Source organism: Sander vitreus, chromosome 7, assembly GCF_031162955.1.
Source record: "Sander vitreus isolate 19-12246 chromosome 7, sanVit1, whole genome shotgun sequence".
Classification (NCBI taxonomy): domain Eukaryota; kingdom Metazoa; phylum Chordata; class Actinopteri; order Perciformes; family Percidae; genus Sander; species Sander vitreus.
Window position 1 is genome coordinate 2,224,414 of NC_135861.1, and position 27,500 is coordinate 2,251,913.

The 27,500-nt window shown below is 43.5% G+C and overlaps 2 protein-coding genes across 6 annotated transcripts in view; one reads left to right on the forward strand and one right to left on the reverse strand.

Moving 5' to 3' along the window:
- Positions 1–4,996, forward strand: part of phc2a (polyhomeotic homolog 2a (Drosophila)) — a 10,612-nt gene extending 5,616 nt beyond the window's left edge. For all 4 annotated transcript variants that reach the window (XM_078254171.1, XM_078254168.1, XM_078254172.1 and 1 more), the window contains 5 exons: positions 326–404; positions 945–1,056; positions 3,378–3,504; positions 3,771–3,972; positions 4,216–4,996. In XM_078254171.1, coding sequence (XP_078110297.1) covers positions 326–404; positions 945–1,056; positions 3,378–3,504; positions 3,771–3,972; positions 4,216–4,370 — 675 coding nt within the window. In that variant the 3' untranslated portion in view covers positions 4,371–4,996. The remainder of the gene's footprint in view (positions 1–325; positions 405–944; positions 1,057–3,377; positions 3,505–3,770; positions 3,973–4,215) is intronic.
- A 1,938-nt stretch (positions 4,997–6,934) lies between these two features.
- kiaa2013 (KIAA2013 ortholog) overlaps positions 6,935–27,500 on the reverse strand; it is a 21,511-nt gene continuing 945 nt past the window's right edge. The window contains exons 2-4 of one of the 2 annotated variants that reach the window (XM_078254167.1): positions 24,651–25,337; positions 19,803–20,656; positions 6,935–12,207 (exon numbers count right to left, since the gene is read on the reverse strand). In XM_078254167.1, the coding sequence (XP_078110293.1) occupies positions 12,157–12,207; positions 19,803–20,656; positions 24,651–25,337 (1,592 nt within the window). In that variant the 3' untranslated portion in view covers positions 6,935–12,156. Of the gene's footprint in view, positions 12,208–12,916; positions 16,915–16,973; positions 20,657–24,650; positions 25,338–27,500 lie in introns of those variants that run through there. The other variant, XR_013502225.1, reaches the window with a different exon arrangement.

Genomic DNA, 27,500 nt, shown 5'->3' on the forward strand with positions numbered 1-27,500 from the left:
GTATTTTGAACGATAGTACGCATGTCGAGTGTGTTAGTGCAGAGAATGAGATTGAGATGAGATGAGACGCAACCCGGCTCTGATTTCCACAGCGCTGCGGAGGAAGGTCTGGCTACACCACAGATGCATTCTGGGATAGGAGATAAAAACACTCTGGGTTGTTTGCATCTCTCTAAACCAATCACAGACGTCTTGGGGCGGCGCTTTGGTGGAACAAGAAGCCAGAGCGTATTTGAACACTGTGTTCTGATAGTGTTCTGTGATTATTTCGGTCTTTTGAAGCGGTGTCAGCTGTCAAAATGAAGTATTTCTTTTCTGTCTGCAGGTGGAACGTCCATCCTTCTCAATTGAGAGCCTGAGGAGACACACTGCAGACTCAAAGATGGACGGCTTCTCACCAAAGGGTAAAGGAACTTGTTCTGGTGGAACATTTGCACCCCGCAAAAGAAAACGCCACATGCAATATAAAATGAAGTTAACTGTTGACGCAGGACAGTAACGTGAGCTATTTAAGGCTACGTTCACACCTTCACATGTTCAGTCTTAATGCTTAATTCCGATTTTTTGCTCAGATACGATTTTTTTGCTTCTCTGTTCACATTACCTTTTAAAATGTGGCCTTTATCAGACTCCAGCGTGAACCGTTTGCAGTTTCGAACTGACCCGCATGATAAAAAGAACAATAACAATGACATCAGACGCAGCAGCTGTCGCACTAACGTTAGGGAGGTTATGGAGGAAAGTCAGCATTCTCGCTTTTATTTCAAAGTGTTTGTGTAATGGCAGCCGTAACATTAATGAGCAGGTGCTGAGGAGGAGGAGAATGAAGAGCAAATAACTACAGAGGTCTGTGTGGAGGCAGAGACGAAGCCAGGAGTGGTGGGACTGCGTTGTGAATAGCTCCACGGAGACGCACTGACTGTGTGTCGACTGTGTTCCCTCAGAGGTGAAAGCCCAGCAGGAGCCCATGCTGACCTGTGAGCTGTGCGGCAGGGTGGATTTTGCCTACGTCTTCAAACGGTCCAAGAGGTTCTGTTCTACAGTGTGCGCCAAACGGTAAGGCAAAGCCGGGAAGACAGCCTCTCGAGGTTGAGTCTGAAGTCTTTTTAAGGACGAGTCTCACGTCGAGTCTGTTGTCACGTGTGTGCGACGTAAGTGCGACTCGAGTGACCTCTGGTACTATCAAGTAGGGATCGACTGATACTGGTTTTTCCAGGCTGATACCGATACGATTATTAGTAGTTAAGGAAACTGATATTTGGAACCGATATGCATTTACGGTGAAAATGAAAATCTTTTAGTCAAAATTAAGATGTTGGAACACAAAACTCTGTCAAAATGCTTTAAGCAATTAGGTAATATTTAAGAAACTGTCAACATGATCCCCAGTAACAGAGAGTCAGAGAGGGTTGTGGGCGGGACATTAGGTCAGACGTAGTGGGGACAGAAGCCGGAGCAGAGGGACAGACAGAGCTGGAGCCGAGCCAAAGTAGAACACTTTTTAATTCATTAATATGTATCGGTTATCAGGCAAATAAAACGCTGATACAGATCATCTGCAAACTGCCAAAAAATGTCTTCACCCTTGTGTTGTCTTCACCGTCGTCCATGAATTTGTCATTCCGGGTCAAAATTGAAAAATGCACTTTGTTTGGAACTTTCTGGACGCTTTTTTTTCATGCTTTTGCCGCTTTATTAAACATTTTTGTCCCTCTTTTCTATGCTTTCATGGTCAATTAACCTAATAAAATGACATTATACCTCATTTTTGAGTTTGAAAACATTTAAAAAGCAGACATTATGAATTATTTTGACTAATACAATAGTTAAGATCAGAGGACGTTGAGTGAATCACAGACTGGTTTATGTCAAAGTTTGGTCGGGATGCTGTTTTGAAACCATTTAAACATTTTTTCTTCTTCTTTAAAAGCCATGAAATGAAAGAAAACAACCACAATTCAATGGAATCAATCAATAGTTTGACCTGCGAAGAACATGGATGCATGAATGTGTACGTTGTATGGAAGCCATACAACGTACATGCATTCATCCAAATTATTTTGGGGCACTTTGGTTATAAGAAACTAGGCCTGCACGATTCGGGGGGAAAATATGAATCAGGTTTTTTTTAAGCTTAGAATTGATATCACGATTTTCTGCCAACATGAACCATGACAAAACAAAACTAATTGGCCAAACATAGATTACATTGATCATCACCACGAGCCTGTAAACACAGAGGCTTCAATAAAGAGAAGGGAGAGCACTGCAGCGCGTGCGTGTGTGGTAGAGCGAGTGAGAGAGTGACGTTGATTATCTTCAGAGGGAGTAGTGACTCTAGAGTCATAGTGGGAGAAACAAAGAGTCTCCCCTGTTCTTTCTGACCACGGTGGGACATCTGGAAGCAGGAGAAGTTAACCCTCTCCTTGATCTCACGATGTTTACGGAGAAGGAGAACCAGGAAATGAAACGCTACCAAGCCACGGCTGAGCGGCGTGGGTCGCCGCGACGCGTAGTTACATTTCTTGAGAGGTGAACGTTAGTTATATCGGGCCGAAAATTTGCGTTTTGACGCCTATCGGCATCCCAGCATTATTTATAGACGGGCGTCCACGGGCAGCTCTGTGTTGCTGGAGACGCTGCAGTTCACGTGCAGACCGTGCACTGCCCCTCCCCCACTAGCAGAGTGCTGGTGCTGGAAGCCTGGCAGGCTTTCAGCACCATGGCACTCTTAAATTACAAATCAAGCACTTGATTTCAGTGGCTACTTTTCAGGTTTATTGTTTTCTTAAAATTATTTAAATGTGTCGACAAAAGGACATTTTGTGATGACCTGATTATATCTGTCTTATAATATGTCAGCAAGCAGTGCATCATCAAGGCTGTGTTGTAGATGTTGATGGAAACCTTTCACCCTTGCACAGGTAACCATATGCACTGCACCCATCCATATGATGCACATTGCACACATCATTTGGGTGATATGAATGTAAGGTGATTGCAGAAGTGACACTGATCTGTTTTGTTCTTTATTAGTTTTAAAGAAACGGCAGAGCAGAGTCCGAAAACAAATCCAGTGTGGCAGGGTTTACATTTTTATGACGTAAACTGAGGGAGCAAAAGCAGTATCGGCTCCAAATATCGGCTCAAGAAAATCGGCAGCCCGTATCGGTCATCGGCTAAGGCTGATGAAAAGAATCGGCATCGGCACTCAAAAATCCATATCAGTTGATCCCTAGTGGACGTCAGGCTACGGCGTAAGGTCAGCGTAGGGTCGGTGTCTCCGCGTACCTACGTACGTAGCCACGGCGTCGATCTCACGCAGAAGCATAACCCACGCTTAAGTTTGAGCTTCTCCATTCTAACTCTCTTTGCAGCTACAATGTGGGATGCACAAAGAGAATGGGTCTCTTCCCAAACCGCAAAACCACCCTGGAGAACATGAAGAAACAAAGAGCGCTGAACGGAAACCACAAAAGCTGCAGTTTAGAGTCAAAAAAGAAGGTGAGTGGTGGCTTTCAATTCACGTTGTTTTGTGCAATGCCCTGCCGTGGTTGCTAACTGCCCGTCTCTACGTAACAAATAAAACCTGCACTCTGTGAAATCAATCCAATATGTCTTCTTTATCTGACTTATAGCTCTTATCTCGTCTCTACATGTCATCACGTCAGAGGCAAATGTAACTAAAGTCTTGGCTCCTCTCCTTCAGTCTTTGACACAAAGTGCTGTTGTGAAACCTGTCTGACTCTCCGACTGCTCCCTTTGTGCAGAAGCCTGCTGCGGCTGCTGCTGCTCTGTCCACCGGTCTCTCGGCCCACCCTGCGCACGGAGAGTCCAGCCAATGTTCGGACTTAACTGGCTACAAAACGCCCCCGTCCCCCCTGACAGCCACGCAGCCCCACAGCTTCCTGCCCAGTGACCCGGGCCAGTGGAACATAGAGGACGTCTACGAGTTCATCTCCCTTCTGCCAGGTGGGCACTGCCTCAACTGTTACAGGCTTACATTTGTTCTAGTCTGGATCTACGGAAGTATATTTCGGACACAGTCATGACACATGAACCCTAACCCTAACCCTAACTCTAACAATAACTTTTTTTCTTCACCTATCCCAGACTGCATCTGTGGTGTAGCTAGACCTTACTCCACAGCGCCGTAGAGATCTGGGGATGCGAGTCAGTGTGTAACGCTGACTGTTGGTGTTTTTGTGGCTGCAGGTTGTCTGGAGATTGCCGAGGAGTTCCGTTCTCAGGAGATCGACGGACAGGCCCTGCTGCTGCTGAAGGAGGACCATCTCATGGGAACCATGAACATCAAACTGGGCCCTGCGCTCAAGATCTTTGCCCAGATTAGCACGCTCAAAGACTCGTAGCCAATCTCACCCTTTACACACCCTTTACAAACACACACACACACACACACACTGCTCTGGCAGCAGCTCTGCCGTGACTGGACAAACATGATGTGCTCAGGAAGTTGAATTCAGGTACTGGGCCACTAATTGTTTGATGGACATTTTGTCATTGCCTGCTGAATACGAGGACATTGGCTGGGACTGTTTGACTCACCTTTTACACTGTTGACTTCACTCTGGCACTACCTTAGGAAAACCTGACCCCATAGTTTGAGAAGAAGGGTGTGTTCGGTAGGCTGTGTTGGGTAAAGTGTTTGATTGAGAACATTGTTTTCATAATGTGTTAATGCCCTTCTGGGTTCCTGCAAGGGGGGGGGGGCTGTTTTCAGCCCAACATTTAGGGAAAACATGCCTGCTGGATTATGTGATCAATGTCAAGAACTTACATTAAGTTCATTCTGATCCGGGACTTCTGTGCTACTTATTAAGGCCCTGCACTGCAATCTTCTTGAGCTCATAAAATTCATTACAGGGACAATTTTTAAAATACAAACTCACTGGATGTGTTTTTTTAGAAACTTAAAAAGTGTAAACAGAAAAAAATGGCATTAGGCAGGTGACAATAAACAAGATTCTACTCTTGACCTCGAACTCTTCCAAGGTGTCCTCCATTAAAGGGTAACTTTTCTTCAACCTGGGCCCTTTTTTTCTGTTTTTGTGTCTGAGTGACTGATGGGAACAACAATCGCAGTCGGCAGCAGCGACACAAGCTACAATGTAAGTTTTACATCCACAAAAAGTGCTGTTTAATTACTGCCATTCTCAGATTATTATTCTAAGTGTCTGACAACATAATGGAAAAGATCCCTACAGAAGTCATCCTTTTTGTTAAAGAGAAAGATCTTTTTTGTTTAACATAAAGGACAACTTCTGTGCCGCGAACTTGCTGTCGCCAAACCCACCAGACTCCATGTAAATAAACAGTAATTTTATTAGCGTAAAACACACTTTATTCCGAGTCGACAGAAACAAATCAAAAACTATCAAAAGCCGTCTTGGTTCATCTTTCCACTGTTCCAACAATCACCACTCTGGTTTGGTTGAAATAAACCCTTAATTCACCCATTTACATGTGGAGATATGCTGGCTCTATACACGCTAAAAGTCCTGATTATTTACATGGAGTCTGGTGGAGTTTGGTGATGGCGATTTCGGGTCTGTGTCATGTTAAACAAAAAGGATCTTACTCTTTAACAAAAAGGTCTATCTCTGTAGGGATCCTTCCATAATGTTGTCAGACACTTAGAATAATAATCTGAGTCTGTCAGCGGCAGAAACAGAACTTTTTGTGGATGTAAATTGAAGGTGCGCAATTGCCCAATTACTTAAACAAAAACAGGAAAACAGGGTCAAGGTTGACAGAGTTAACGAAGTATTTTTTAGGCCACTTGGAGGCAGCACACAGAGCAGCATTATTATTCATTTGGAGTGGTGTTTGTGTCCTTAAAGGTAAGGAAATCTGTCTCTTTAGCTGCTACATGCTCCACTATGTTCACCAGCTAGTCTCTAACTGTATCTGTTTGCTGGGAACTAGGTTAACGAGAGCGCTGAGACTGAACCAAAACAGTAAAGTGGTGGGCCGAACAACAATGTACAACAACTAAAAAGATTTTTTAATTGATTAGAAAGTATATCATTGTTCCGGTGGTACACCCCAGACCCCGTATGATTAAGGCCGGCTTCACACTGGCTGCGTGGCGTTTGTTGCGTGTCAGCTGCGTGGCGTTTTCTATGTATTTTCACACCAGAAACGTGTCTGAGGCGGCGCTGCTGCTGCTAGCCTTGTCTGTACACATGTATGTTTCCCATTGATAAAACGCACTCAAGCAGTAGTATACTTCATGTTAAACATAAATATATAATGATCTGATTACAGCAAAGACAACGTCGGCAGTATTGACGGCAAAATAGGCTACAGAATATTTGGTTCTGTATTGTATACGGTCCTATTTCTAGCATGCACGCGTTTTCGCCGCGGCTCGAGCTGCGCCTTAGACGTGCGTGTCACGCAGGTAGTGTGTAAGCTCTAACCTATTACCATGGGAGGCGAAATAAAAACGCCACGCAGCTGACACGCTCACGACACGCAGCCAGTGTGAAATGGGCCTAAAGCTATAGTGCGTAGTTTCTGTCGCCTTCATGAGGAATTCTAAGTAATAACAACACTGTTGTTGCATCCACATGATACAAGCCTTTCGTGACCGTGCACCACCCCCAACACACGCAGTTGCTAGTAGCCAAGGAGGACACACAGGATACAAAAAACATGGACTCTTCAGAAGAGGTCATTACCTTCCCTGGAGTTTCTGCGAGCGAAAGTCCCCGGACGCCACAATCTTCTGAACATAGTCAGACTGAGAAACAGAGAGAGAGTCGTGTGGAGCTGATAGTCTTAATTAGCTTTGTAGCAACTCATTTGGCAACGGCTTGAATGAAATGGACGTTAATTATTGTAAAAGTTACACACTAAAGCTCTAAATGACAAAAACAAGTTTTTTACGACACAGAAATTTACGACATAATTATAACGGTTTCCCACAACAATAAACTTTTATTCTCAGTTAAGCAAAATGAAACTTACACGATCACAAACCATTCAAGTACAATCCAATCCAATTATGGCTATAGCCATTAGCTTAATAAATTAGCATATTTCTTTCATTAAGGCACACTCAGTAGTTCACATGAAATAAGGAGACCGGATAAAACCCACAAACTTAAAATGAAAATGCTGAACAATCCTCAAATATGGTGAATCAGAAAGGCCATATAGGCTCAATCATAAATACAATGACATGACAATGATCTCCATTGACAAAAGAGAAGTTTCTAACACATTATTTGTGCCTTAATAGTTAATAAGGTCTTTGTGTCACAATAAGGATGTTATTTTGAAGTCTTAAGAGATTGGAGAGAACCAATAAAAACCCATACATAGAATGGCAGCCATTAACAATTGTCATTTAAGTTATATATACGTGTGTTTAGATGAGTTGACAGTGGACAGAGTGATCAGTTTAGTAAAAGCATTTTTTGAAGCTAGATGCCCAACAGCCCCTACTCAAAGTGTATCTTTAAAAATACAAATAGAAATGTGGTAACCATAGCTTCCGGGTGTGAGAAGTGAAGCCGACGCTGAAGCTCCTTAAAGCTGCATTCTCTCTAACTTCCAGCAGGGGGAGACTCCACCGGCTCCAAACAGAAGTCTGTTTCTATAGAAGTCTGTGAGAAAATGAGCCTACTTCTCTCTTGATTTATTACCTCAGTAAACATTTTCATAATGAGTTTATGGTCTCAATCGCTAGTTTCAAGTCTTCTTCAACACAGCATGATGTTCATTTAGTAAATGATGCTCCCGTTTATTTTAAACCAGACGATAAAGCAGGGGATGCTTTAGGACCTGTCAGTCAGGACAGAGGCTTAGCGATGCTAACCATGCTAACACTGGGGACATTAAAATAGACCTCAGCTTGTTTTTGGGTGTTGTCCGTGTTTTTATCTTAAACTTTGACCCTCTCGCTGTGTGTTTTCACTTCGGCAAAGTTAACTGGAACATTTTTGGTCGCTTAAAAAATGTCTTGTTCAGCTTTCTACCAACCAAGCTAGCTAGCTACTGCTAGCGTTAGCGTAACGTAAACTTAAGGGAATGTTTGCTGACTTTCTGTTCTGTTAACATTGGCCCCCAAAAAGTGTGTGGTGGGTTATACATCCACGGTGAAAAGTCATATATTAAAAAAAACAAAGATTTTCGAGATTTTTTTTTTAGGAAAACCCAGATTAAATGAGTGTCAACATGCTGTATAATCACTGCAGGGTCTTCATTACAGGACGCAGGTGGTTTGACGAGTATGACGATGTCAATCATATGCTATGACCCTCTCATTCACCAGACCTCACATCAACACCTACAGTCATGTCAACAACTTAGGAACCCATGCTAAAGTTACTAAAAAGAGGAATAAAAAAATCATCTTTTGCAAATTGATCTTAATGCCTTAATTAAAAAAATTAGGAAAAATCCAGCCTTTAAGGACACCAATTTTCTTTGTGGATGAATAATGTATCGTAAATAAATAAATGTTCTTCCTTAAAATACAGGGGGCATAAGTCAGTCCACCCCTATGTTAGATTCCCATAGAGGCAGGCAGACTTTTATTTTGAAAGGCCAGTTATTTCATGGATCCAGGATACTATGATCCTGATAAAGATCCCTTGGCCCCCCCCATCATCACATACCCTTCACCATACCCCCACATCATCACATACCCTTCACCATACCTAGAGATTGACATGGTTTTATTTCAGTTAGCCTAACAGCTGGTTTGATTTGCATTGAGAGATGATTTTATGGAAAGTACCCCATGCCAGTCTCTAAAAGTCTGCCTGCCTCTATGGGAATCTAACATAGGGGTGTACTGACTTATGCCCCCTGTATTTTAAGGAAGAATATTTATTTATTTACGATACATTATTCATTCACAAAGAAAATTGGTGTCTTTAAAGGTTGGATTTTTCCTCATTTTTTTAATTAAGGCATTAAGATCTGTTTCCTAAAGATGATTTTTTTTATTCCTCTTTAGTCGACTTTAGCATGGGTGTCCTAATTTGTTCACGACTGTATATGTTCAATTGGGTTTCATCTAATCTGGATCAACGGAAATACATTCCCAGGATAATTAACTGACATCGATGTCCCTCACCTTCCTCTTCCTCTCTCTATGTGAGAGAGCTGAAATGTGAGAAAATGTCAAGTTTTGAAGAGATTTGGAGGGTGAGACAAGTCAGGTCTGCTCGGTTCTTTCAGGGAATGATTGTAAAGATTTACAAAGAATATGTTTAGGTCATCTCCTCTATAACTGGGATGTTTTGGGACTGATTGGTGGGATTGCTGAGCTAATGAGGTTTAACCATGTATCAGCTGATTTAAATATCTCACGTTACTGTATTGTGTCAACAGTTAACTACATTTAATATTGGATGAGGTGTTTTCTTCTGGGTCCTGTAGAAAGGCATTTTCTATAGGCCCCTCCCTGCATTCACAGCTATTCATTCTAGCATCTTTTTGGGCCCTCCTCACGAGGGCCCTGGGTACTCAGTCCCCCCCAGTCCGACGCCCCTGCCTTCCGAGACTATTTAGCAGCGCCACCGTCGCTGCGTCCGGAGCTTAGCGCCGCCCAAGAGGGGGACTTTAAGCATAAAGTTTGTGCAACAAACTGACATTAAAGCCCTGTGTATTACAGCATTGTCGCTCAATACTGGACCAATACGATTTTTCTTCACGTTAGACACCAATGGGTAATAGGGTCCAGGTTGAAAAAAAAAAAACTACAAAAATGTCCCTTTGATTGAAAATAAATCACTGTGGTTGAGTCATTTCCAGTTTCCAGTGAGTTTAAAAAGGGGTTCTGCCACATTAATGTAGTCTAAAGGCGCTGTCACACCAACCCGATAATCGGCCGTCGGACAGTCTGGCGAGGACGGTGACTCGAGTCTGTTCGGTGTTCCGTGCCGTCGTCCGTCAGAGGAGCCGTCGGCTTTAATTTGGGCCGATTTGACTTGTTGAGCAGCCAGCGGGCAGTCGGACTCAATGGCCAATCTGATTGGTGGAGAGCTAACCCGGAAACGATGAGCGGGACGAGTGATGGACGCCTCTCAAAAACTGACGAAAATCTTTTAAACTGACCTTTGTTGATCTGAAATGAAGACAGATTCAGCAACTGCACGGCCTGTTTCTCTCTTAAAATGTTTTCAGAAACACGTTTCGGTGAACTATCTTCGTAGAATACGAGATCGTATTCCGAACGAGCCGCCATTATGCTCGGTTGTGAAATCCGGGAGCAGCCAGACCCACGTGACGCGTTCGTCCAATCGGCTGCCGGTTTTCATTTCATGGGCGACAATACAGATTAGCGCCGCCTGCTGTTATGGAGACGTATTACGTCTCGCGCACGCGCAGAACGTACGCTCAAGTCGGCGTCGCTTCGGTGACTTTTTTTTTTACCAACTCGGGGAGGCCGTCGGGTTGGTGTGTCAGAGCCTTTAAATGTTTTCTTAAAATGATGTTTAAGCAAAAATGCAAAACATCCAGTTAATATTCGCTGCATGAACTGAATAACTAAACGTAGTGGACTGTTGGTCAGCTAAAAGACATTCATATATGTAAACTTGTGACGGGCATTTTTTTATGATTTTCTAACATTTTTTAAGACAAACTGATTAAATCAAGAAAACAAGCAGATCAATCAATAGTGACAATAATAGTTAGTTACAGCCAGGGCTTTAAATTAGACTTTTTTTAATCACCCGCCACCACGGCTAGTGGATTTATAAAGTTACCAGCCAATCAGATTTTCCGCTAGCCAAACTGTTACTTATTTCAACCCATTTTTCATAATTTTACAATTTCATTTGAATCGATACCGCACACTTGGCACGTAGCAGACAGTTCGACACGTCACCACACAGTGCTCATGGGAAATGTAGGATTAGAACTACAAGCAGTGTTGTCAGACAAAGACGTTTTCTAAACCACAAACACACACGGGTGTTAATTTAAAGCCCTGGTTACAGCCCTATTTGGTTTTAAAGTGACGTAGACACTCAGTTTTGACCTACATGTCTCTACATCAGGGGTGTCAAACATACGGCCCGTGGGCCAGAACTGGCCCGCCAAAGGGTCCAATCAGGCCCAACTGGATGACTTTGCAAAGTGTGGAAATTGCAGTTCAGTAATTCATTCCAGTTCACTACTTATATCTCAGAGCAGACTGATCTCATGAAGTGGCGTATGTACGACACGCCAATTGGTATTCCATTATTGGCGTGTTATCAAGACGCACACTCGCTTTTCAGCGTGTTTATCAACGCCGTTTGGCCTCCATTGACTTACATTACCTTGCGATTGCGCGTGAATTGACACTGTAGCGAGTAGTATGAAAGGGCGAAAATCCGGGGATGGTGTCCCGCGTGTGACGTTTCCTTTCCACATTTGTTCTTTTCCTAAACCCAACCGTAGCCTCGCGATAACATGCCACGTGGCTTTAGAAAGTGGCGTGTAAGTTTACGCTGTGACGTTGCAGACTGCCGTCCGCATAGACGTACACGCGGATAGCTCAAAATGCGTACAGATAACACGCCACTTGGCTTTAGGAAAGTGGCGTGTACGTTTACGCGAAGTCATGATGTCACGTTGCTCAGAGAATATCCAAGTTCTGTAAATTTACGACTTTAATCTTAGATATTCTGAGTTTTTTCTCTGAATATTACCCCCTATCTCCCGGGTCCGTCACATTATTTGTTTTCCTACAACGGCCGTAGAACTGTTGTAGCAGAAGCAACTTGCGTTTGCCAACATCAAGCTGACAAGAAATGGTATGGCAGATCAAGTTTCTGATTCTTTCTGGAGTAGTTTACTGGTCTGGCCCACTTGTGATCAAATTAGGGTTACTGTATGTGGCCCATGAACTAAAATGAGTTTGACACCCCTGGTGTACATCGTCTCACAGCAGGATAGACTATACCTTTTCGTTTTGCTCTCCTGCCTTCTAATGTCTCATTCACGTCTTCCTGTTGCATTATCTTTCATCTCATTCATCCTGCACTTTTAATAAAACAGCAAATAGAAAAAAATAATGGCTGTCATTCAGCTGCAGCACACCCATTATTTATTATGCATTATCTCGCCTGCTGCCAAAGGTCAAGCAGAACCACTATACACACACATGTTGAATTCAACACGTGATGTTCAAGCAGCATTCCTGGGGTCACTGCAGCCATCCTCACTTTTGTGGGCGACCTGGTGAAGTCAGAGCGGAAGGATTAGAAAAACAGCTGTGGAAAAATGACTCACTAACCCCAAACCCACCCACACTTGGCGGGAAGCTAGAAGGGAGACAGCTATGGCGACGACAGTTACGTTTAGACGCCGCGACGAAACGTTAAAGGTGCCGTAGGTAGGATTGTGAAGATCCAGGGCTTAGCCAAAAAAATCATCACAATATCGACAACTTCTCAGTCCCTCCCCCCTTTCTGCTAAAGTCCAAAACGGTCTCCTAAGCCCCTCCCCCCACAAGGGAGAATGAATGCGTGTGCATGAGCAGTGATTGACATGCAGTTAGACACCCCCCTGGCCCTGATTGGTGCATCTGAACAGTTAGACACCCCTCCCTGGCCCTGATTGGTGCATCTGAACAGTTAGACACCCCCTCCCTGGCCCTGATTGGTGCATCTGAACAGGGAGCGGTGGATTTTTGCAAATCTCACTCCAGGCTGCAGGTGGAGCCAGAGGAGCTGGATTTATTTTAATGACCTGCTTCATGTAGTTCTACTGGAACATAGGGTCAGTTTCAGCAAATATGACAGAAAGGTAGTTTAATAAGTCTTACCTACTGCACCTTTAAGTTTAGGAAAAAGATCCGTGGTTTGGATTAAAAAACACTTCCTGGGAACGAACACGCGTTTCCTGGGCAAAAGTATTACATTATATTATATTAGATTGCGCGAGATCAGAATCCGAACACTTTATTGATCCCCCTCGGAGGAAATAGTTTAGTTGCAGTTGCTCACAGTCAAATTCAAAGTAAAAACAAGAGTAAGAAAAAAAGGCAACAAGTGTATAAAGTAACAGCTCAGTGCAAGAAATGAAAACGGTAAGTAGGAGACGTTAGGTTTACGTTAAAAAGATGATGTTGCTTAAAACAATGGACTGTAGACATTTTGCGCAACTTTTGGCCAAAGCTGTATCCCTTCTAGCCACAACCTCCACACCTGCCTCCCGAAAAGAAAGAAGAAAAATGAAAGAATACAGACATGCAGAAGATGAGAGATCTGTGATTGGAGCACCACAGGGTGCGACAGATGGGTCAGCAGTGAAGAGCCAAAGCCAGCCCATAGATTTCTTGAAATTTAATTGAGTGATTCAATATAAAACATCATCGTTAACAGTAGATAAAGATTTCTGGCAAAGTGAGCACACGCAGTCCAAGCTGATCAGAGACGAACATGTAGCAGCGCACCCTTCTCTAAAAGTGCCCAGCCGGTCTCAACAAGAGAACATCTGTAAACAAGCAGCTGTTTGAACATGACAACAGACATCTTACTACACTGAGTTCCAATTTTAAGGCTACGTCTACACAGCTACGCTTTCATTTTTAAGCTGCGTTTTTGAGACACAAACGATCTCCGTCCACACAAGAGTTTTAGCTCCAAGCTGTCTGACAACACATATCGCAAGACCATTCTAGAGCCCGACCGACATATCGATGGGCCGATATTATCGGCCGATATTAGGCATTTTCCAAACTATCGGTATCTGCATTTATAATGGCCGATAAATATTTAAAAAGTAAAATAAAAACGGACGAAACCCCCTTCAGCCATGTTCTAGAGTGGCGTTGCGTAGTTTGTCCACCAGAGGGCGCGCTACAACATTTAATTTATCAGAACGTTAATATATTTTGATGTTCTGTTGTTACAATAAAACAAACAAGTGTATTTTTAAACTGCATTATCATTATTTTGGTGAGGACTCATAAATAACTACAAATAACTAATGTTAGGGAAATCTGTTTGTATTGTTACGCGTTTCTGGATTTTTTTTTTTTTTAAATATATATCGGCCGATATATCGGAATACCGGATTCTTAAATCACCAAATATTTGTATCGATATCGGCCTTAAAAATCCTTTATCAGTCGGGCTCTAGACCGTTCACACACACTGGGCACGTGCGTGTCGGTGTAAACAGGAAGCAGATTGTCTGACGATACTCTGCGGTTGAAAATCACGGATGTAGAAGTTGGAAATACAGAAAAGACACAACGGTGAATAGTAAGAGCAGGGATGTATTATCTTGGACTGACGACGAGGTGGAACTGTTACTGAAAGGTCTGTAAGCTACCTAACCGATAAGACTTTCTGTCCGTCCAGACTACAACACAACCCCAAAACGGGGGCAGCAGTGTCTCCAAATGTCTGAGTGTTGGCGTTGCGTAATGTGTCTCCAAATAGGAATTGGCAGCAGTGTCTCCAAATGTCTCTGTTTTAGGGGCTCGGGAAGGCCGGCGTAGTGTGGACGTGAGGCGTATACGTAGCAAAAGACATTCGTTTTTAAACCAAAACGTAGTAGTAGTAGTAGTAGTAGTAGTAGTAGTGTAGATGTAGCCTTATATGCAGGATCAATTTAGCTTTGGGTCGATTCATGACAATCATCTCCCTTAAAAGAAGAGTAACATTTATTCCTACTTGGGTTTTATTTATTTGTCCGTAGCTCTGGACAGGTACACAAGCAGTCAGAGGATCAGACAGGCTGGAAACAATTAGTTTATCTAGCACACGTGTGTCAAACTCAAGGCCTGCGGGCCAAATCCGGCCCCCCCATATCAATTTAGGTTCACGATAAATGTTGGCCCGCCTAGTTGTGCGACCAAGCCAAAAAAGACGAGAAACTTGTCGAAATACGTCGACTTTGAGACTCAGAAATGTTCACACAACCAGTTTGCATATTTAGGCAGGTTGTTGTGAGTCGTCTGTGTGGTAGCCTGCTTTTTAAAGAGTAACCATAATTCATTGTTTTGCTATTTGCTAAACTCTGACGGCTGAGCTTTTTAGGTCTTCATGTCGACCAAACTGTAAGTGAGGAAGCTATGTGAGACGCGCAATAATACAGTCAAAAAATGTTTCTGCTTTTTCTACGGAATAAAGCATGTCAGTAAACTAAACATCTGGTGTTAATGATTGTCAATTGCCAGTGTGGCCCTAAAAGATTCAGGGGTTTTGAGAAAAGCTTCGGGGCTGGGACCCAGAAGCCCCCCACGCCCCCCGAGCCCCATCTCGCGCCGCCCCTGCTACAACCTCTGCTCACCTGAAACAAAGAGGTTGACACCCCTGATCTAGCCGATTATCTAAAGGCCCCGACGCACCAAGACCATTATCAGCTGTCTGACAGTCTGGCGAGGTCGGTGACTCGAGTCTGTTCGGCGTGTTCCGTGCCGTCGTCAGTCGGAGGAGCCGTCGGCCTTCATTTTGGCCGATTTGACTTGTGGAATCGGCCAGCGGGCAGTCGGACTCAATGACCAATCTGATTGGTGGAGCGCTAACCCGGAAATGACGAGCGGGACGAGTGATGGACGCCTCTCAAAAACTGACAAATCTTTTAAACTGACCTTTGTTTTTTCTGAAATGAAGACAGATTCAGCAACTGCACGGCCTATTTCTCGCTTAAAATGTTTTCAGAAACACGTTTCGGTGAACTATCGCCATTATGCTCGGTTGTGAAATCCGGGAGCAGCCAGACCCACGTGACGCGTTCGTCCTATCAGCTGCCAGTTTTAATTTTTTGGGCGACAATACAGATTAGCGCCGCCTGCTGTTATGGAGACGTATTACATCTCGCGCACGTGCAGAACGTACGCTCAAGTCGGCGTCGCTTCGGTGTGTTCTGAGGCACTTTTTTGACCAACTCAGGGAGGCAGTTGCCTTTTCTGCCGACGGTCGGCCGTCGGGTTGGTGTGTCAGAGCCTTAAAGCCCTTGAAACGTTGCTCATAACCCCTCATTGCACAGGACAACTGTGTGTGCACAACCACAAACAGACAAGAGTTTGGGTAGCACATTTACTGCTCGCCTTCGTTTCTTCCTCTGAACAAGTCCGACTCTGTCTGATCCGGCGTTATCACCATGCTGCTGTATTTCAGCAATTCACTTGTCGAGTACAATGTTGCAGCGACTGACCGTACCGACGACCAGAGCTACGGAAATGAAATCCAAGCTGTAATAAAAAATAAAAAGCTTTTCCTTAAATAATGATTTTAAAAAAAGGACCATACCAATGTGGATCATTTATTACAAATCTTGTCCATGTGACTTCCCTGCAAATCAGTAATTGTGTAAAAGTGAGTAGGGCCAGGTATTAGTGCTGCACTATATATATATATATATATATATATATATATATATATATATATATATATATATATATATATCAGGGTTTTTAATCATCGCGATATATCAACTGGTGCAACACCTAATATTTCTCAAATCTCTTGTGAAAACATACCTACACTCAACTGTTCTGGTGCTTGAAATGAGTTTACAAAAGTCTTGGGTTTCACAAAAGTAGCGTAAAATATGAATATATTTGTAAATAAATGTATAAAATGAAATTTTGTAATATAACTTTTTGAGTAGGAGTGATGTCAGACATCGCTTGGACTCCTCAGAGGGTTAACCCCCCCTTTCCCAACAAGCTAGCTAGGTCTTCTAGTTTCATCTGCTACAGACAGAGAATCCTACGACTCTCGCGTCGTCTTCCCGTCGACCTGCAAGGTTTTGTTTTTCCGAGTCAAAATTTTAAATGAAAAACCTTTATCAACGTTTTGTCTTCTTTTTCGACACTTTTGTGGCTTTCCTCAATGTTTTTTGTCACTTTTTTCAGCATTTTGTCAGCCTTTTGAAGTTTCTGTTTTTTTTTTTGACATTTGTGTCACTTTCTTGACATTTGTGTCACTTTTTTTTAACATTTGTCACTTTTTTAACATTTGTCACTTTTTTAACATTTGTGTCACTTTTCTTGACATTTGTGTCACTTTTCTTGACATTTGTGTCACTTTCTTGACATTTGTGTCACTTTTCTTGACATTTGTGTCACTTTGACATTTGTGTCACTTTTCTTGACATTTGTGTCACTTTGACATTTGTGTCACTTTTTCACTTTTTTGACATTTGTCACTTTTTTAAAACATTTTTGTCACTCATTCTTTTATCAATATTTTTTTCTCCAAATGCTATAAAATGGACTAAAACACCCAAATTCAATGAAAGTAGTGAACTGATTATGTATTTAACTTGTGAAGAGTGTTGTAAACGCAAAATGTATCAGGAGCGGGTTGTATCAAGTGAAGTTTTTAAGAATTATAACTGTAATTTTGCGGTCTGTTTAAGCACGTGAGCGGACCTAGGCGTGTGAAGGGATGAAAGAAAAGGGATAGTGTTCCCTAAGTAAACCGGATACAGTGTCTGAAGCTCCCCTTGATCCCCGGGGGGGCCAAGAGATAGCTCCAGGAGTAGGCGTCCGCAGCAATACCATAGTTTTTATTATTCACATTATTTAGTTTGAAAGAAATTCCGGATACAGGAAGGATTAAGCCTTAAACACAGCGCTACTAGTGGTGAAAAACTACACAAACGTCTCTTTAAATGTTATTGCACACTCAAACTGAAACGTCTAACAGCTTCCTTAACAACAATAAAGTTAGTCTTACTTACAAAAATAAAAGCAGACACAATGTCCACTGGAACGGATTACCTAGTCAAACAAGAATGAATAATAAAAACTAATGAACCTCCTCGTGGAGAAAGACAAGAAAACCTATTACACTTTGGAAAATGTTCCTTCATTTAAAGTCTACAACGTGATTTATTATAAATGTAAAAACACTGGTATGGTCCCCTAAGACTGCTCAGAGGAATGTGAACGCAGTACAACTGCAGTAAAATAACATTAAATAACTCTTGTGCTCGTTTTGTTTCTTCCATTGAAATCAATAAAATGCTTCACATCCCACGATGTGCAGGCGAACAGACGGTGAGCTAAAATGCCGACGTAGACCAAACGGTTAACTGGAACTTCAAGGTCTGTGATCGTATATGAAGGCTACTTTTCAACTGGTGATTTTAACAGCTTAGGCTACATTTGCATTGCTACGTTTTGGTTTAAAAACATTTTTTTTCAGAGCCCCTAAACTGGGGATAGACAGATTATCGGGCAGTTTTTTTTTGGGCTGTTTTCAGATGATCTGTATTAGAGTGCGGATCGGGACGCATTTTTCTGTCCGAGCCCGGCCCGCGTCTGACAGGCATTAAGATATTTATGTCCGACCCCGACCTGAGCCCCTCACAGTAATGACACATGTACGTTTACAGGAAGGCATTCAGAAATGTCAACAGATGAGGGCATCAGCTCACACGGGGCAACAAGCTCACGTTAACACAGACGCGCACCTACATAATAAGCTGTTTTTTAATTTTTTTATTTAAAATGTTCAATGCCTTATCGCGCTGATGTGACCGAGCCGGACCAGAACCCCAACATCATTTCTAAATATCTGTCTGAACCCGACCCGGCCCGTCGGGTACCGTCGGGCTCGGTTCGGTTATCCATCCTCTAATCTGTATCAGCGTTTTATTTGCCTGATAACCGATAAAGTGAATGAATTAAGAAGTGTTCTACTTTGGCTCGGCTCCAGCTCTGTGTCTGTCCCTCTGCTCCGGACCTAATGTCCCGCCCACAACACTCTCTGACTCTCTGTTACTGGGGATCATGTTCAAAGTTTCTAATTTATTAAATATTACTGAAAGCGGGGTGACCTCTAGCTCACCCAGTGAGAGCGTTCGCCACATGTAGGCTGAGTCCTTTGCAGCGGCACGGGTCTGAATCCGACCTGCGGCCCTTTGCTGCGTGTCATCCCCCCGTCTCTCTCCCCCTTTCCTGTCTATCCACTGTCACTATATAATAAAGGGAAAAGCCCCCAAAAAATAATCTTATAAAGCTTTCTGTTGGGACTTTGAAACGTTCCAAAAATATTCATTGTGACTTAAAAATTTTCATTTTCACTGTAAATGCATACCAGGTACAAATATCGGTTTCATTAACTACTAATAATTGGTATCGGTTAGCCCCTAAACCGGAGACATTAGGAAACCCTTCTGACCCGTTTTGGTTGGTAATCTGCGGGGTTGTGTTTCAGTCTCAACGGCCGCAGACGGAGACCTTTGGAGACACCGACACTGACGCCAACGTTTCTCCGTCTGATTGGGTCTTAACGGTCACGACGTCTCGTTAGCTGAGATTAAGCTACTAACGTTACCATGGCACCTACCAGCAGTGGGCGGAGTCTCCACGCTGCCTCCTGTTTATGCCCGGTATACGAGTGTTAGTTAGTGTTAGTTTAAACGGAGACTAGTTCTTCTACTGGAGGTAAAAACACTTGTGTGCACGGAGATCAGCTTTTGGCTCAAAACTCAAACGCTTAAAAAACCCAAAAACGTAGCGATGTAGATGTAGCCTCACAAAGAGTGTTTAAGAGGAAACAGCCGCAGGGAAATCTTTATCAACTCCTTCAAAAACAGAACAAAAACCTGCAGAATCCCCCCTTTGTGAGAGGGGGAAAGGGATAATGCCAACCCACTCAGAACATGTACCACGTGAGACGGGGAAATAGGGTTCACTCAGAGAAGGTGGAAAGCAAAAACCAACCCACAGAGAGAGAGAGAGAGAGAGAGAGAGAGAGAGAGAATCTTTGCCACCACACGCACAAGTCAAAAACAAATCAAACCAGAGCAGATCAGTTTGCATTTTAGTCTTTCCAGTTGTGTTTTACCACCGCTGTTTATACCTTGCTCCTGAAGAGGGGCTTGGCGCCGGGGCCACAGTACTCGTTGTATATGAGCTTAAAGAGGAAAAGGTGGAAGAGCGTTATGAGTGAGGCCACGCTGAACCAGAAGAGGAAGGGCAGGCCCGGGTACCGGTTGGCCATGTGCTCCTCGTGGGCCAGGATGGCCTTGAGATGCAGCGTGTGGCGCAGGTCCTGCAGGTGGCGCAGGTCCGTGGAGATGTACAGCAGCGGCGTGATGGGCTGCGTCACCATCACGGGGAAGGTGTGGCCTTTGGTCTCCGACGTCAGCTCCACGGGCTCGTTGAGGCAGCCCGCCTCGCAGGCGTACAGCTTCACCGGCTTCTCCTGCGGCTTCACCGACACGTGGAGGAAGGGCTTCCCGACGGCGTCCAGCAGAACGGCCAGGTTGATCAGGTCCTGGTTGTAGTGGATGCCGCGCAGCGCGTAGCTGTTGTGCAGCACGTCCGGGTCGGCCTGGAACTGCAGGTGGTTCTCGGTGAACTGGAGGCCGCCGAAGCTGAGCGCCACGCCCTGCACGGCTCCGTGCGCGCCGGCCGCCACCAGGACCTTGCAGCCTCTCTTCTGCAGAGTCAGAGTCCACAGCGTGACCAGCTGCAGGATCTGGGCGGCGCTGCTCACGCGCTCGGGCCACAGGTTCTCGGCGTGCATGGTGGCGTGGCCGCTGAAGCAGTGGTCGGCGTAGTTGAGGCTGGACTCGAGGCGGACGCGCTCCTCGCCCGTGAGACTCCGGTCCAGCAGAGGAGCCCAGGAGGAGGACAGGATGTAGTAGAGGGTGGTGTTCACCGTGCGGCTCGACGGGGTGTGGGAGTCGGTGATCTTCCGCATTTCAACGCCTGAATGAAACACAGAATCAGAAGCACAACTTCACGACAACCTGGCATGTAGCGGGTTTCCAACGACTGATTACTTTGACCGTCAAATGTTATTCTTAGGGCTGGGTATCAGGCAAAATATTCAAAAAATAGTTTAATTAGCTACTCGATGCAGGATTAGCATGAATAAACGTTACCTTCTGTCTTATATTTGCCTTTGCATGTTTACATTATTGCAATCAGTTGAATATATTTGGTAAAATATCACCTTTACTACTTTAAAATTCAAAATACTGGGGGCGACCTCTAGCTCACCCAGTAGGAGCGCGCGCCCCATGTAGGCTGAGTCCTTTGCAGCGGCCCGGGTTCGAGTCCGACCTGCGGCCCTTTGCTGCTTGTCATCCCCCATCTCTCTCCCACCTTTCCTGTCTATCCACTGTCACTATCTAATAAAAGGGAAAAGCCCCAAAAAATTATCCCAAAAAAAAATGTAAAACAGTGTTTCTCAGTCTGCCAGCGACTCCAAAGCCTAACAGTGTGGAGATGTGTTGTTCTCAATATTAAATAACCTAACATGTAAGTTCAAACATTATTATTTGAACCTGCTGTTTTTTCTGCGTTGTCGGACTTAATAAAGCCGACTGTTTTGGAACACTGCCTCCAATTTCAACATCACAAATGATCAGCGTGACATTTGAAGGAAATACGGGCGGATTTTACAGAAGTTTACGGTTACTGTCAACTGACGAGATGGACAGATGGCTTCAGACAGGCATGGCTTCCTCTGATGTCTCAGCATAAGCAGCATAATTCTTCCTCATTAAGACGGCAACAGAGACAACGAGTGAGCCAGCCTTTTGTAAAAACTGCCAAAATGTGGCTGTAATTGTAACATACTGTTGAACTACAGTTTGGACCAACAACGCCCATGTTCTGTCCTCACAGTTTACATTACTGCCCTCAGGCCGGCGCTTTAGGGCACCACCCAGGAAAACAAACTACGTTATTCAAAGTCCTTTTATTCCGTCCGCTATCAGACTTTTGAATCCAGACAATAGTCTCTGGAATGAGCATCCTCTTGTTTTCCTGAGGTGGGAGCTGCTTGTGTTCAACTTGTTTGGGAACCTGATTTACGGATCTGTCAAACAGGGCTGTGTACACTCGCTGCCCGTCCCTTGTATTTAGTTTCTGACAAGCTGCTGTCTGTTGGGGTCTGGAGACTGCTGGAGACGGAACTGCCCTTCGTTACCTCGTGGGATAAATAAAGTAGTTTGAACTGAATTAAACTGAATTTGGAGGCTTATTGTTTTTGGGGATATTTTGGCAGTAAGGTGGTCTGTGAGGTTTTATTTTTTTATTGGGGTAAGGGCTCCCGCACACTGCCTGCGTGGCGTGAGCGTGTCAGCTGCGTGGCGTGTACGTTTTTATTTCGGCTCCCATGTTAACAGGTTAGAGCGTGCACACTGCCTGCGTGACACGCACGTCTCAGAAAACGCGTGCGTGCTAGAAATAGGACCGACGCCTATTTTTTCACGCGACACGCAAGCGTGTTGGAAGCGCTTTCCAGGCAAAATAGAATAGGAAAAGATGTTTCTATGTCATTTTGACACGAATACATATTAATAAATGACATTTTGATGTTTGAAAGTCTCGAGGTTTTGACATTAATGCAGATATAAATGTCATTTAAAAAGAAATAATAATAAATAATTATCGATTTTCAAATATTGCACCTGTCAATACAGAATAAAATATTCTGTAGCCTATGTTGCCATCAATACTGCCGCCGTTGTCTTTGCTGTAATCAAATCAGTATATCTTTATGTTTATGGGAAACATACATGTGTACAGACACGTTTCTGTGTGTAAAGACAGAGAAAACGCCACGCGACTGACACGCAGCAGAAACACCACGCTCACGCCACGCAGGCAGCGTGCAGGAGAGAAGAACAAACCCAAAGTAAGGTGATGTCTGTGAGTTACAAATAGTTGCAAATATATTTCATCCCTATTTAGCTCCTAGCAGAGGTTTTGCATACTTTTTGACACTGGTGCAAGAACCCAACCAAACAGCAACCTCTCTACAGTCTACCCAAAGATTAAAACCAACCAAACCTCCTGACAGAACATGTCAGCAAGCTTGATCTGCCCTAAAATCACTCCAGAGTTTAGATCCACAGCGGTCAGCGGTATTTCACAGCATGTATCATTGATTCAACACAGTTATATAATCACTTCAATATAGCAATCTGGGTCTAAGTATTGTTTACAGCCCTGCTGTATGTATGTTTAGCTTAGGGCTGCTTGATTATGGAAAACGATAATTATTAACTATAACTACTCGGAACACAAGAGAAAATAAGTCTTCTTGGGAAACGTAATGAGCTAAATAACAGTCTCTCGATTCTCGGGAGCCAAAATCATAATCACGATTACATTTTGATTAATTGCACAGCCCTAGTTTAGCCATGGCGATGTAACAATGCATCGTCAACGGACCCCTTTGAATATGACGTGCACGTTTTTTCCTTCAACAATATTAAGCCCAACTTTGGAGCGTTAATTAGCCCCCCCCTTCCCAACAAGCTAGCATGACATGGTTGGAACCAAATGGAAGATGGTCTAGCTTCATATGATACCAATGTCTTCTTTATCTTCTTTTTAGGTTTAAAAACGGAGCCCGCTACAGCTTCTGAGAGACAAAGAGAGTAACGTCGGCCTAAAAGATTCGGGGCTTTTGAGAAAACATTTAGGGCTGGAGCCACAGAAGCCACCACAGAGAGGTTTTCCTCCCATTTAGGGCAGCTATATGCACTATTTTCAAGCCATTTGAGAACAGAATGCCTACAAATCTGTACATCATTTGGGGAAAGCATGATAGTTGCCAAGGAACCGAATCATCCTGTAGAGCTGACATACTAGTTTGTGTCTGTCTCATTATTCTGAAAACCAGAACGCAGCTAACGTTGAGGAGGACTCATTTCCCTCCTGACACCTGAAGAGAGGCAAAAAGTATCTGATGTTTCTCTTTTTAAGATGGGCCACATAACCTATTTTTATTACGCTGTGCTGGAGGAGAGTTCCCAGAATGAATGTGGATATTTTCCCAGTAACAGAACTTTTGCTCCATTGATTTGCCGGTCCAGTCAGAGTTTTTCTGTCCCAGCCCGGCCGCGTCCGACAGAGCAGTAACAGAACCCGGCCTGAGCCCGACAGGCGTTAAGATATTTATGTCCGAGCCCGCCACAGTTAAAATCTCATTTTTATTTCTCATACTAATGACACATGTACGTCTGTTTGTGTGGACAGCTTTCATTAAGCAGCTGTAGGAAGGCATTCGGAAATATCAACAGATGAGGCATCAGCTCACACGGGGCAACAAGCGCACGTTAACACAGGCGCCCACCTACATAATAAGCTGTATAAATGTTCAATGTCTTATCGCGCTGATGTGACCGAGCCCGACCCGAGCCCGGGCACCTGGGGCGGCCTCTAGCTCAGTCCTGCAGCGGCGTAGGGTTCGAATCCGACCTGCTGCCCTTTGCTGCGTGTCATTCCCCATCTCTCTCCCCCTTTCATGTCTATCCACTTTCTAATGAAGGGAAAAGCCCCCAAAAAATAATCTTTAAAAAAAAAAAAATTAACCTATATGAAGGCTATATGAGACGTGCAAATAATACAGTCAAACATATTTCACTTTTGATTAATACAGGGTTCATACGCATTTTAACCAATACTTTTCCACGTGACTATGTATTCCTGAAAATGTCAGTCGACATTATACAATAAGAATATAAAATCTGTGTTGAAGTTTCCCCTCAGAGGTTTAACAATCAAATTACTGACTTTATGTGGTTCATAGTGGGAGTCGTAATATCGCTGATATTTTGATTCTGATAGTTTGACACCCCTGCCCTAAAAGATTTGGGGGGAGTTGTGAGAAAACCTTCGGGGCTGGAGCGCTAGAAGCTGCCCCACTCTCTCCACCTCCGCCCCTGCTACAACCTCTGTTCACCTGAAATGAAGAGGTCCATCCAGGCCTGCTGGTGATCTACAACCAGCTCGTCCACGCTGGCCCTCAGCAGCTCGCCCAGCTCCTTTTTGGCTCCGTCTCTGAGGGCGTTGAAGGTCTCCTCCAGCTTGGAGGGCTCGATGGGCTCTGATGTCCACACCACTGACAGGATGTTGTCTTTGTATTCTAACTTAGCAGGAACCTGGATCCTGCTGTTCAGCTTCTTGGCGACCACGACCACTACGACCATGCGATTATTCTCCACGGGCACTCGGCCGGAGGAGAGCACTATCTCTCGGTCCTCCAGTTTCTCCACGCTGGAGGAGAACTTGCTCCCGAAGGAGGGGCTGCTATAGGAAACGTCCAAGGAGGCTGCCTTGTCAGACGGGTTGTTGATGTGGATTCGCTGGAGATAGACGTTAGGTCTGCTTCTGTGCGCGATAAACTCCTCTCTGATGGTGACGCAGTCCCGGGCCGACTGCAGAGCGGCGGGTGAAGCGCAGCGGACCGACAGCACGGCTCCTTTCCGGAACCACAGCATGGTGGCCTGAGCCTCGGCACGCTTCCCCTCCAGATGGACGCCGACTCTCGGGGAGTATTCCGTCTGGTGGACCGGAGCCGAGCCGGGCTGTGAAGACGACGCCACCCACAGTTTGTTAGAGTCAATGTCAATAAGGATATGGCCGTTACCTGCAGTGGTGGAAGAAGTATTCAGATCCTTTACTTGAGTAACAGTACTAATACCACACTGTTAAAAATACTCTGTTACAAGTAAAAGTTCCTGCATTGAAAATGTTACTTAAGTGAAAGTCTGTAAGTATCATCAGGAAAATGTACTTAAAGTATTAAAAGTACTCGATGCAGAAAAATCCTCCCATTGTAGAAAGTGTAAAGGATCCGACCAGCTGTATGTTTAATGGTCTGATCATCTCAGCTGGACTTGTAGCTGTTATATTGTTGGCTAGATGTTATAAACTACATGTGTTCTGTGTGCAGTAATCTTAACGTGTAAAGTAACTAGTAACTAAAGCTGTAACAGATGAATGTAGAGGAGTAACTAAAGTAACTAGTAACTAAAGCTGTAACAGATGAATGTAGCGGAGTAACTAAAGTAACTAGTAACTAAAGCTGTAACAGATGAATGTAGTGGAGTAACTAAAGTAACTAGTAACTAAAGCTGTAACAGATGAATGTAGAGGAGTAACTAAAGTAACTAGTAACTAAAGCTGTAACAGATGAATGTAGCGGAGTAACTAAAGTAACTAAAGCTGTAACAGATGAATGTAGTGGAGTAACTAAAGTAACTAGTAACTAAAGCTGTAACAGATGAATGTAGTGGAGTAACTAAAGTAACTAGTAACTAAAGCTGTTAGATGAATGTAGGGGAGTAAAAAGTACAATATTTCTCTCCGAAATGTAGCGGAGTAGAAGTAGAAAGTAAAGTACCTCAACATCTGTACTTAAGTAACGTTACAGTACTTGAGTAAATGTTCTTGGTTACATTCCACCACTGAACACTTTCATTATCAATCTCACAAAGCTTTGAGATTAAGAATGTATGTTTGTTAAGTAAACACAACGTTGAAATTGGCATCCGATTCGGCAGTTAAGGGGAAATTTAAGGGAAACTTAAAGCTTCTGATTCACAGCGTGTAGACCACATTAGACCAGGTCCAGATCCTAAACCACTGTACCTAGACGTGTCAAATCTGGACTAACTTATCCTAGAGAGGCTAAAGATTCTTGAAAACACAGTTTCAGATCTTGGACCATTTTCACAAATAGAATAAAGTTTTCACAAATCTGAAACTGTGTTTTTAAGAATCTTTAGCTTCTCTAGGATAAGTTAGTCCAGATTTGACACGTCTAGGTACAGTGGTTTAGGATCTGGACCTGGTCTAATGTGGTCTACACGCTGTGAATCAGAAGCTTTAAGTTTCCCTTAAATTTCCCCTTAACTGCCGAATCGGAAGCTGCGAATCGGATGCCAACTTCTGCGTTGTTAATTTACAGGGGGGATGGGGGGGTTACAACCCCACCTATAATCAAAACTGGCCAGTGCAACCCACCCTAACAACCTATTATCATTTCCTTTACAGAAATAAAGACATTTGCAACATAAATAGATGCAGAAAGTCACCAGAATGCAGAAAATGAAGTGTTTGACGCTCACAATTGGCTCAAACGTGGAAATCTCAACCCTCCCCCCCCACAATGTTGAACCCAAAGTTACGCCCTTATATGTAAATGACTTCATATTTAGTGCTCAGCATAAGTGAATACACCCATGCTGAAATTGACTAAAAAGAGGAATAAAAAATGAAAGCAATAATTGAAAAAAATGAGGAAAAATCCAACCTTTAAGGACACCAATTGTCTTTGTGAATTAATAATGCATCGTAAATAAATAAATAAATGTTCTTCCTTAAAATACAGGGAGCATAAGTCAGTACACCCCTATGTTAAATCCCCATAGAGGCAGGCAGACTTTTATTTTGAAAGGCCAGTTATTTGTAGGTCATTTAATTATATGTGATATTGGATTTTTCCTCATTTTTTTAATTAATGCATTAAGATCCATTTCCAAAAGATGATTTTTTTTATTCCTCTTTTTAATCAACTTTAGCATTCACTTATGCTGAGCGCTGTATGATTAATCAAAACTGGCCAGTGCAACCCACCTGAAAAACCTATTATCATTTTCTTTACATATATAAAGTAGGGCTGGGCGATATGGAGAAACTCAAATATCATGATATTTTTGACCAAATACCTCGATATCGATACCGCAACGATATTGTAGTGTTGACTATTGGTGCTTTCACAACATATTTACACAATGATATTTTATAT